The sequence below is a fragment of the Sinocyclocheilus grahami genome, unplaced genomic scaffold, assembly GCF_001515645.1.
Source record: "Sinocyclocheilus grahami isolate Dianchi unplaced genomic scaffold, SAMN03320097.WGS_v1.1 scaffold126.1, whole genome shotgun sequence".
Classification (NCBI taxonomy): domain Eukaryota; kingdom Metazoa; phylum Chordata; class Actinopteri; order Cypriniformes; family Cyprinidae; genus Sinocyclocheilus; species Sinocyclocheilus grahami.
Window position 1 is genome coordinate 5,068,706 of NW_015505305.1, and position 12,488 is coordinate 5,081,193.

Below are 12,488 nucleotides of genomic sequence, written 5' to 3' on the forward strand. Positions count from 1 at the left end.
ATTTTTATTAGTCAATTAGCAGATGACACCACCTTATTTTTAAGAGATGCTTCCCAAATCCCTATAGCAATTAATTATATAAAACTTTTCTCTGAAGCTTCGGGTCTTAATCTAAACATATAGGCAAATGTGAATTAATGTCTATTAAAGTCTGTACAGCACCCATCATTTATAATATTCCAGTTAAATCTGAAATGACATATTTAGGCATTGTGATAACTAAAGATCAAGATAAAAGATAATACCTTGAATTTTGACCAGGTTTTATTAAAAGCCCAAAGAAGATTCAATGCATGGTTGCAGAGAGACTTGACCTTGAGAGGCAGAGTACTGCTTACTAAGGCGGAGGGCATCTCTCTATATGTGGACAACAACATTTGTAAATCAGTTGATAAAATCCTGTTTAATTTTGTTTGGAAAAACAAAATCCATTAGGTTAAGAAGTCTGTATTAATGAACACATATGAGTATGGTGGGTTGCATTTCCTTGATTTCTGTTCTTTGAACAACACTTTCAAAATGAATTGGATTAGACAGTTTTTGTGTAATCCAAACTCAATCTGGAATTTTATCCCCAATTACTTCTTTTCTTGACCAGGTTTTATTAAAAGCCCAAAGAAGATTCAATGCATGGTTGCAGAGAGACTTGACCTTGAGAGGCAGAGTACTGCTTACTAAGGCGGAGGGCATCTCTCTATATGTGGACAACAACATTTGTAAATCAGTTGATAAAATCCTGTTTAATTTTGTTTGGAAAAACAAAATCCATTAGGTTAAGAAGTCTGTATTAATGAACACATATGAGTATGGTGGGTTGCATTTCCTTGATTTCTGTTCTTTGAACAACACTTTCAAAATGAATTGGATTAGACAGTTTTTGTGTAATCCAAACTCAATCTGGAATTTTATCCCCAATTACTTCTTTTCCAAATTAGGTGGTCTCCCTTTCCTATTGATCTGTAATTATAATATCACTAGAATCCCTTACAATTTATCTAAATTTCATAAACAGACATTATTTGCATGGTCATTAATCTTTAAGCACAACTTCTCCCCTCACCGGTACTTCATTTGGAACAATCAAGACATTGTATATAAGAGAAAATCTTTGTTTTTTAGTAGTTGGCTTGAGAAAAACATTTTGATTGTTTCCCAGTTATTAAAATCAGAAGGTCTTATTTTAAGTTACGAAGAATTCTTATGTCAATTTAGTTTTCCAGCAACTCCCAAAGAATTCTCCATTGTCATGGATGCTATTCCTGAAGGAGCTGTTATGCTTTTAAGGGACTCCGTTAGATCATCCAGCACTTTATCTCTTTCTTTAGACCCATTTGAAATCCCAGTAGGAAAACTTAGCTTTTTGTCACATCCTTCATCACGTAACTATAAGATTAGATCGCTTTTTCAAAAGGAGCTTGTAACAACTCCATATGTGGGGTCTTATTGGAAGAATGTGGTTAATTATATTGATTGGACTTCTGTCTTCGAAATACATAGTAACTAACAAGGTTAGAGAAATCTCATTCAAATTGTTACCCAGATTTGACCCAGCTAAAGGGTTTTTGAAAAGGTTTAAATCAGACATAGATACAAGCTGTTCTTTTTGTGGTGACCCTAATGAAGCTGATATGCATATATTTTGGGATTGTCCTCACACACAGCTATTTCGGATTGAATTTTCTAATGTTATCAATCGCAGTGTACTCTCTCTGCTTTTTAAGGATGTACTGTTTGGCTTCTTTAATATACAAAATGATCAAATTAATGAATAGCCTATTTTATTATTAGCCTATTATTACTTCTTGCAAAATGTCATATTCACCGCAGTAAATTCACTCATCAAAATCCTTTATATATTGTTTTTAAAAAAGAGGTTCAACAGTATATCCAAACTATTTCATCTTCCAAGATTTTTTTTTAAACGGTTAATTTATTTAATCTTTTAAATTTATTTTGTTAAAGCTTTCTTTTTGTATTATTTATTTATTGTTACATACGTCTATAAATTGTGCTTTGCATGTAATGTCAACTCTTTGTATGTAGTGTTGATATTTTCTGTAAAAAATAAAAATAAAAATACGTCTTTCCGCTTCCCTTCTTGCCAGAGGCGGAAGTGACGCACGGTGCTGCCAGAGCTCGCTCTGCGTAGTCAAAGAACTCCATTGGCGTTGTGTTCGCAGCCGACGCAAGAGCGCGAGACAGACAACATCATCAGATACGAGTGAAATACTGGATTATTCGCCCGCTACAAAAACCCCAGCAACCGTACGTACCCCCAGTCACTGTCCGGTTGAGATACATCGCTTTAGCTGCCCATCTGAGGGGCATTTTGTCTGGGGAAAAAGAGAGGGATGGTTGGAGGAGTGGGACATGTAGTGAATTGGGATAAAGTGGGACGCTGCTGTTGGCCTGTAACACCGAGCCGTTGCGCTACAGCCTGCGTGCACAATGTCACGTCTATTGTTATTATTATGATGATGTGTTTGAACATCAAAGAACGATCGTCTTGTGCAGTGATGCAAATCTCTTGTTTTATCCATGCATGTAAAATATTAATTGGCCGACCGGTAGAGTCAGTTTACAATCGGGACCTTATGCTAATTGAAAGCCATACTTGTTTTTCTGAGGAGCCTGATGCATTGAATGCAGTGCGTTTATGCGCATTTGCATTGCACCTGATTGTTTTTCTCAATTGCATTGAATTGTATTTTAATGCATCAACTGCATGTTTTAAATCTGTTAAGTCGGATGCACTCAGAAACACGTTGTGTCTGACATCAGCACGCGCCTTGAAGCATTCTTATTCATAATCTTCAATAATATGCTTCAATAATAATTAATTTATCGTTAGGGTACTTTGATTGAAAAACATTATTATTATAAATCAAAAAGTCAATTATTTTAAAAAAGCGTCATTTTGAATGCATTTTTTAAAACAGGAACACCGTTTTTCTGTGTTGAATGCTCAGTGAATGTGAATCTTTAGCATATGGCATCTGTAAACTTAAAAAAAAAAAGATTTTGATAAATAGAAAAGTAAAACTATTAGTTAAACCAATTATTGGTTTGTCTGTACATTTAAAAAAAATACATTTTTTTCTCTACTTTTTCATTGAAATAGGAACTTGCTGTGTTTAAGAATCTATTATTGGTATGTGTGTATATATATATGTACACATTATAAGCATCTCAAAATGCACAGCACTACATTTATAAAAAATAAAAACAAATTATACCATATATATATATACACACACATTTATTTTTTATTTTGCACAGTACAACTGTCTAGTAATAGGTAATTGTTTAGTTGAATGTAATCTCCTTTTCTGTCCTGCTCTTCAAAGGTACTGAAAGATAAACATCATGAATCCTGTTTATAACCCTGCATCATCAGGGGTTCCTTATGCCAACCCTAAAGGAATAGGATACCCAGGTAACCAGAGATGAGCTCTGACTCACTTGCATGCAATCGATAGGAAGTGTCTGGGGTTTTCACACCATATATGCAATTAAGTTCCAGCACATTGTCTTTTCTGTTATTGTTAATTCCTGTGATTTTTTTCCTCCTGCACAGCGGGATTTCCTGTGGGTTATGCAGCGGCAGCTCCAGCATACTCCCATGGCATGTACGCTGGTGCTAATCCAGCCTTTCCCTCAGGTAAAGGAAGTCCAAACTCTGTTTTTTGCTGTTTTTCAGTTCTCCTAGAAGCCAAAACAGATTTTAAGGTGCGATGAGTTGTTACATGGATCTCCTTTGCTCAGCCAAGAAAAATATCCTGAGGTTTTTTGATTTTTGGCATGTTTTAAGAAGCTAGAAAGTGCAGTTCTTGAATTACAACTCACATTGTTTTTCATTTTCAGTATTTTTCTTCAATATTTTTGTTGCTTACCTCATCAGTGCAGTTTACAGGGATAGTCCACCTAAAAATGAAAATCCTGTTATCATTTACTCACCCTCAAGACGTACCAAACCTGTATGACATTTTTCTTCTGCTGCAGAACATAATAGAAGATATTTTAAAGAATGTTGGTAACCAAACATTTTCGGTTCCCATTTACTTCCATTGTATTTTTTGTAGGGGTGCTCCGATCAGGATTTTTGAGGCCGATCACAGAAAGCAGTATCTACCGATACCGATCACCGATACCGATCTTTTTAAAGCCTTCTTTTTATCATTTATAACTATTTATAGTGATACTCCAATCAGGATTTTTAGACATTTATTCAGGGCCTGAATTTCATTTTTGAAAATAGGGGAATTCCCCTCTTAGGTGATTACTTTAATTCAGCGCTTGCAGCGCAGCAATAGACTCGGTGCGGAAACGATCTCTGCACTGCTGCAGACGCACCGCTCCTGAACGCACTGCCGGACCGCAACCGTGTGCAGTGAACGCTTTAATCTGTTAACATGAGGGTGGAAAAAATACGCACCACGTATGCACTTCAAAGGAGTAATGTGAAACTGGCTTTATGTGAGTGTGCTGCAAGTGGGCATGAGTGCACGGTCTCCAGGATGGTTAAACACTGGCAAGAATTAAAAAGAAATGCAATTTATAAACTTTAGTGACGATGTGACACTGCCTCGCAAGTGACGATTCCTGTCAACTGTGCAGGGTGCAGCTCGCTTATAGACAGATGCGATGTGGTGATTTGAAGCCATTTGGTCATTTTGAGAGAGAAAGAGTGAGAGCATGCGCATGGTGATTCACTCACCCTGTTTGTGAAATTGTCTTACACAAAGTTTTCAAATGACTTTAAGTTATTTAATGAAATAATATAAAAATTATTTTTATAAGCATTATAATTATTTTACCCGCGCCGGACTGAGACGGTGACGCTGCATGTCGTGCCAAACCTCTCACAGCAGAGTCATCGGCTTGAGATCATTTTTTTGAGATCTGCCTTTTTAGAGACCGCCGATCAATCATCCCAACGTGATTATCGGCCGATAGTGATCATTAGCCGATCAATCGGAGCACCCCTAAGCGCCGCATCAGCTAAAGTCTGTCTACACCGGACGCAACAAAGCGACCTTTGAAAATCGTTTGAAATTTGTGTCAGCACGTTATAAATGGAACGCAGCAGCAGTTTACTGTTGAGGATTTGTCGTGTTGCGCCGCGCCACATCCAGTGTAGACAGCATCACTGATTATAATGAGTTCTATAGACTTATCTATATATAATAAATCTCTATTATAGATCAGTGGTTCTATAGAATTTTGTTGCACCGCTCGCGTCCGGTGTAGAAACGGTGTTAGGAATCGTGTTTTCCCTTATAAGGATTTACTCTTTGGGGCACCCGCCCCCGCTGATGTCATCATCCATCGCGATGTTTCACTGTAGAAGTCGTCCATTCCAATTTTGTAGACATCGCCCAACCTTACAAACCATTTGATTGCCAACAAATCAAATTTAATAAAACATTTCGTCAAAATATCTTCTTTTGTGTTCCACAGAAGTATGTCATTCAGGTTTTAAACGACATTTTTGCCAACTTGACATGACATTAACTGCCCATTTTGCCTTTGTGATCTTGCATATTTCCAAATAAAACTAGATGTTCATGAAAAATATATGGTTGTACCTGATTTTATCCCGCCATTTTTATCCATAAGGTAAGTTTTGATGTGATGCTCGCTTTTTAAAAGCATTGTTGCTGCTAGCAAATTATATTATTGCTTTATTTTCTTTATTATCTTTAAATGTAATGTCATCTCTTCAGGTTATGCTCCCGGGACCCCTTTCAAAATGTCCTGCTCCCCAACAACAGGTGCTGTACCCCCCTATTCCTCATCACCCAACACCTACCCTGCTGCAGTCTACCCCTTGAGAAGTCCCTACCCCCAACAGAACCCCTACGCACAGGTAAGGCAACAAAAAAACAGATGTTATGAAGCGATAATGTCAAACCTGCATTTTGTTAAAATATTGGATGTTTTTTCCATAGCAGCAAGGCACTTACTACACACAGCCCCTTTACGCAGCACCGCCCCATGTCATTCATCATACAACGGTGGTCCAGCCCAATGGCATGCCAGCGGCCATGTATGCCCCGCCCCGCCATAATGGAGTCACCATGGGAATGGTAGGAGGCACCACCATGGCGATGTCAGCTGGTGAGTCTCATCCAAATAAGCCATGGAAATTCATGCAGTTGAAGAGAAAATGGTAAAAATGCTTTTTTTTTTCCTCCTCAGGGACATTATTAGCTACTCACTCTCCGACCCCAGTCGCGCCTCACCCCTCAATGCCCACGTACCGCCCGCCTGCCACTCCCACCTACAGTTACGTGCCACCGCAGTGGTGAACACGACACTGTGAGTGCAGAGCCCATATTTGCCAGCTCTTAAGGTGCGGTCACATTAACTGTTGTTTGGTGAGTTTCCCCTGGTGAAGTCTACGGGAATTTAGTGTGAGGACGAAAGATTTCCCCACGCAGATTTCGCATTGGGTTCAGTTGGTCACACAAATTTGCTGACAGAAAGATGCTTGGTTTGAAAGTGACGTCATACATTGTGACAGTGTTAACTGCAGAAAAATCTTGCCTTCAAATTTTCACAGGCACAATCCAGTCATTTCAATAGGAATCTTATGCGATTGGGAATATAGTGTGAGGATGGAGAATTTACCCATGCAGATTTTGCATCGGATTTAGTTCGAATTTGCCACATTATCTGACAGAAAGATGCGTGGTTCAAAAGTGACTTCTTACATTATCCTGTTGACAATCTACACAGAATTTTGCTCAAAAGATTTCCACACAGATTTGCATTGGGTTCATTTTAGCTTTTTTGACCTTTTAATCTTTCAGCTGGTCACGTGAATTTGCCAAGTTGTCTGACAGAAAGATGCTGGGTTTAAAAGTGACTTCATACACCGCTACGCCAGTTGTTCCCAACCCTGGTCCTGGAGGCACCCCAACCACACATTTAAAGGGATAGTTCACCCAAAAAGGAAAATTCTGTCATCGTGTACTCACCCTCATGTCGTTCCAAACCTGTAAGAGTTGCTTTCTTATGGTGAGCATAGAAGATATTTTGAAGATTGCTGGTAATGAAACAGTTGGTGGTTGCCATTGACTTCCATAGTATTTTTTTTTCCTACTATAGAAGTCAATGGCTACCACCAACTGTTTGATTACCAGCAATCTTCAAAATATCTTCTTTTGTGTTCAACATAAGAAAGCAACTCATACAGGTTTGGAACGACATGAGGGTGAGTAAATTATGACAGAATTTTCATTTTTGGGTGAACTATTAAAAGCCTTTTCACACCAAAAGTGAAATGAATAAGCCTCAGGCTGAAGGGAAAGTAAATTTACATCCGTACAGTAGAATGCAGAAGAAGACATTTCAACACACTTCAGCAATAAAAAAAACACACAAATGTTCGTCTAAAGTAATTTGTGCTTATTAGTACGGTTGAACTGGATCATCGAAGGTCAGAAGCAAAGACATTGCTTAATAGAATGGGATTAAATACATAACGCATATTTGTGTTGTTTAACATTGAAATATTGCAGGTTTGCGTCATATTCTGAGTTGCATTATTTTTATTCATTTTGAGGAATACTGAATCTGTGCTTAGTTTTTTTTGTGAGTGAGATGAATTAATGCATATTCATATTTATTTTAGAACTACAGTAACATCTTCTGATTTCTCCCAATATGGGGACAGGAGAGCTGTCAATCAATACATTGGGGAAAAAACTTATTTGAAAAAGTAACTCAGATATTCTCTTGTAAATTAAAAAGTAATGCGTTATTTTACTAGTTACTTGAAAAAAGTAATCTGACTACGTAACTCGCGTTACTTGTAATGCGTTACCCCCAACACTGCTAATAATAGTAACGTACGTTATTGAAAAACAATATTCCAACACACGATTTGCTTTGAACCCTAACGTTAGCCACTTTAATCATTAAATATATACTCCTCACACCTTAAAATGTACGAATTATTTCGATTATTTAAACATTTATCAATATATAGCTCAACTGATTGGCAGCCTAATATAGGCTAAATCTCGGTTTTTATAATACATTATATGTGTAATAATACACAATTTACATATTATTATTAAAACGAGTGTATGACAGAGATGTATTATTATTATTATTTATTTATTTTCTTTAGTATAAAGCAGTATGGATGCAGGCGATGCAAGTCAACCAATCACTCGGTCTGCAGAATATGAACAGGTAAAGTTTACAGAAAAAGCTACAGTTTACATGTCACTGTCTTTACTGCTAATATTTATGAGATGTTAGTAGAAAAATGGGTAATTCTGGGTCAGAAACACTGCCTCTGGTAACAGGGTTTCCCATTAAAACTCAATTGATCATTTATAGTTGTACACAGGATCTCCTCTGAACAGCTTCAGTGATTCGCACAATTATTGTGGGGCCTCTGGGTGACTGAGTAAGACAGTGTGGGTTCAAAAAAAGCATAGGAATGACCTCGTGTGCTTCGGAACATGGTGTGTGTGATCTAAACCTCACAGATTACTATAGGAATTCACTGCAAGAGCATAATAAGATCTTCCTTGTTATGTAACATGTATCTGGTGGGTATAGGGATTCAGAAAAGAGCTGTATTGAGGGAACAGTTCATTAAAAAATTTAAATTGCTGAAAATGTACTCACTCTCTGGCCATCCAACAGTTTGTTCATCAGAACAGATATGGAGAAATTTAGTTGCTGCAGTGAATGGGTGCAGCTTTTCATTTCACAAGACATCAGTTGATTGACTAGTCATGTGGATTACTTGTGGATTATTGTGATGTTTTTATCAGCTGTTTGAACTCTCATTCTGACGGCACCCATTCACTGCAGAGGATCCATTGGTACGCAAATTATGTAATGCTAAATTTCTCCAAACACATTTACATCTTGGATGGCCTGAGGATGAGTCCATTTTCAGCAAATCTTCATTTGTTGGTGAACTATTCCCTTAATCAAAACCTGTCTTTTGATTTTTTTTCTCTCAGGCACCATCAGTAATTTGCAAAGGGGAGAACACAGGTGGGGATCTGCCAGACTCTTCAACCAGTACACATCTTGGTGACTCTCTAAATGATGAAAATGCAAAACAGAAGTTGGATGTTGAGACATCCCCAAGAAATATTTTCAACAATACCAGTGCAGGCCATTTCAGTGAGATGTTTCAAAGGCATATTTCACATGTACAGTGGCCCCAAAATCTATTCAGCCACTTATGGACTCTTAAGTCACGCCTAAAAATGTATGAATGCCATTGCATTTTATGATTTTGAATCAGCTGGTTGTCTATGATTTTTAAAGCAAGTTTGCCTTGAGTTTCACTAATGTTTGTCAATGAGAAGGTGTTCAAATACTTTTTGTGTAATTTTGAACAATATATCTATTCTTTTATCTTTTAAAAAATCAAGCAAACCACTTTTTGTGAAATATTTTGTTTAAAAAGTGCTCTGTCTTTCCTTAACACATTTTGAGGCCATTGTAGGTGAAACCAAAACTTTATAAACATTATTGACAAATTAAAATATGATGTGCACAGGCTTGTCCTCATGTGACTTTTGTTTTGTTGTTCTGAAGTGTCTGTCAACCAGAGCGGCGGTGCCCAGTTTATCCCCTGCCAGCAGAGATATGAAACCTTCACTTCCTGGCCTGGGGCTCCCATAATGCAGTATGCTGTCCACTCCAGCAATGGCACTTACATTGTGTCTGAAAATAAGGGCCAAGGTAATGACGTCACCATTTGAGTCATTCATTTGGATTATACTCTCATTTGATATAATACCATATCAAAGTAAATACTAAAGTTTTTTTTAATCCACATGTTAAATAAACATTAAACAAACACATAGACGTAAAAATAAACACAAGGATGATTCTCATTAGAACATGTTCACGGTTTGCCCCAAAATAAAAAAATTAGGACCATTAGGATTATGTTTGTTTGCATTTGACCTTGTTTTAATAATAATTAAGTAGTAATGAGATTTTTGTTCTTTGCAGTAAAATCATTCTGGTGAAGAAAATGTGCAAAATGCATCATTAATTTTCTTCATTAATTTTTATATACACTACCTTTCAAAAATTTAGACGCAATAAAATGTTTAATGTTTTAGAAGCTTATGCACACCAAGGATGCATTTATTTAATGTAAAATACAGTAAAAACAGTAATAATGTAATAATAAATGTAAATTGTTATTACTTAAAAATTATTTAAAATAACTGTTTTCTATTTGAATATATTCTAAAATGTAATTTATTTTTGTGATGGCAAAGGTCAATTTTCAGCATCATTACTCAAGTTTTCAGTGTCACATGATCCTTCAGAAGTCATTCTAATATGCTGATTTGCTGCTCAAGAAACATTTCTTCTTAATATAAATGTTGGAAACGGCTGTGCCACATAATATTTTTGTGGAAACTGTGATACATTTTTTTTTCAGGATTCTTTGATGAAAAAAATTAATTAGTATATAAAAAATGTAATAAAAAAACATTTTTTTTTAATGGTAGTGTAATTTCTTTCTGTTTATTTTTGAGTTAAAAGTGATAAAAGTGTCTCATGCAATTCACAGCCTACCAGGAAGCCCATTTGTTCATACATTTAAAGAAAAACAACATCACATGACATTATGCATAATGCATCTTCATTTAGTTGAAATCATAACTGAAAAGAAAATCTAAGGACAGTCCTATACATATGAAGCTTTTAAGCATATAAACTCCCTTCTGTTGTGTGCTTCGGTCCGGCTCACAGTCTGATGTGTGAATGACAGCAGAGGGAGGTGGGGGGAAAAGGAGGGCTGGCTCCGCTAGTCACTGTGTTACTGACATCAGGAGGCTAATGATGTCATAGTGATGTCAATGGCCTTGACAGTGACTGCACACTTAGCTTGTGGTTTAGGCAGCATTGCATGCTGACAGCAGAGAGAGACAGACAAGCTTTCAGCTCACTATATGGCTGTGACTGGAGATGAGACAGAATCAGGTACATCCGCTGTTTTCTGTGGTTCTTACGTGGTTATCAGCTTGTTTAACATTGGAAACTTGCTTTAAAGATTGCGTTTTAAATAAGTTTATTTTGGTTGTTTGTCCCTGTGGATTTGATTTGGTCATTTTAAATTTGATTTGTCAGAGAATATGAACGGAGAAACAACATTTCAAATGCTCAAACAAAACTTTGAAGTTTTGGTAGAGACACAGAGATTGTACTGAGAAAATTATATACAATTTGTATTGAATCTGTTCTCTCATTATATTCTTGCGATGAATCATCGCTGCAGCATGCAACAGGCTGAAAGAATGAAATGTTCACATTTTTTTGCTTCCTGTTGAGTTCCTCTGTAGCTCTCACTCTTTTCTTTCAGCCCCTCTGTTGCTTTCTCTCTCTGAAACGTGTGAATGCGCTGCCCACTCACAGTGCAGCTGACGTCATGTTGTTTCCTGGAATTGGACACTAGCAGGGAAATGTAAATGCTGAACGGCAAATAAGATGTACATTGACGTCAGTTCAGAGTCATGCTGTGATTAAAAGCATCTCCTTTTGCGAGAGCAAGACTACCAGATTAATCATCTCTTATAATGCGCTGCAGTCTCCACGGAGACAAAGAGAATCAGACACATGTAAAAAAATTGTTTTCATTGTTCATAAGCTTTGTAAAATGATTTCACTTGTTTCAATGAAGAGAGATCAAAAAGTAAGATCAAAAATGTAGTTTAACAGCAGTGTTAGTATGTTTCAGAAAAGCAATAAGCAAAAGACTTTTATATTATGTTCATATTGGGGCTCAGTCCAAAACACCTGGGTGTTTCATCTCTGTCATTCATCTCTGCCTCACGTACTTGACATGTTTATTGGAAACTGCCAGGGTTCTCACTCATCCTCGAAAATCTGGAATTTTGTAGTGCATGTTATAGGAAATAGGAGAATTACTTTCAGTAAATGTCCTGAAAAATATTGAGTTGTTCTTGTTGTAGTATAATGTTAACTCTACTTTCTTCCTTTGTTTCTCTTTTAGTTAGTTACTAGTGCAGTAAGTAATGCTGCAAAAAGCTTTTGGACACTTCGTTTTGTGAAATGTATTGTTTGCTATCATAGCATCGCTATAACGCCCAGAACAGCCATAACAATTTCCACAATATCAGCTTCCTCTAAAAGTCACAGATTAAATATTGCAGATGTGGGGGTCAACAATAAAGATTACCTGGGATCAATGTGAGAGAGTTTTGTGCTAGTTGGTTGAACAGTTTTATTATTTTGTAAAGAACACTTACAAGTTTATTGAAAATGATATATATATATATAAAAAATAAAATAATTGCAGCAGAAAAAAATCCTTGTTACCTGTGATGGAAACACAAAATATGCAGTTATTTTTGGCAAATATAAAAGCCTTTTCACACCAAAAGTGAAATGAATAAGCCTCAGGCTGAAGGGAAAGTAAATTTACATCCGTACAGTAGAATGCAGAAGAAGACATTTCAACA

The 12,488-nt window shown here is 36.7% G+C and overlaps 1 protein-coding gene across 3 annotated transcripts; it reads left to right on the forward strand.

Annotated features, from left to right (window-relative positions):
• Window positions 1-2,069: 2,069 nt before the first annotated feature.
• LOC107590359 (myelin-associated neurite-outgrowth inhibitor-like) lies at window positions 2,070-6,371 on the forward strand. 3 transcript variants are annotated; one of them, XM_016279067.1, is made up of 6 exons: window positions 2,070-2,265; window positions 3,348-3,436; window positions 3,578-3,661; window positions 5,775-5,869; window positions 5,952-6,120; window positions 6,202-6,371. In XM_016279067.1, the coding sequence occupies exons 2-6, from the start codon at window positions 3,367-3,369 to the stop codon at window positions 6,309-6,311; spliced, it is 528 nt and encodes a 175-aa protein (XP_016134553.1). In that variant the 5' UTR covers window positions 2,070-2,265; window positions 3,348-3,366; the 3' UTR covers window positions 6,312-6,371. The 3 variants fall into 3 exon arrangements, with proteins under 3 accessions (XP_016134553.1, XP_016134552.1, XP_016134551.1); XM_016279066.1 differs by having other exon boundaries at window positions 5,727-5,869; window positions 5,955-6,120; window positions 6,202-6,370; XM_016279065.1 differs by having other exon boundaries at window positions 5,727-5,869; window positions 6,202-6,369.
• Window positions 6,372-12,488: the final 6,117 nt, after the last annotated feature.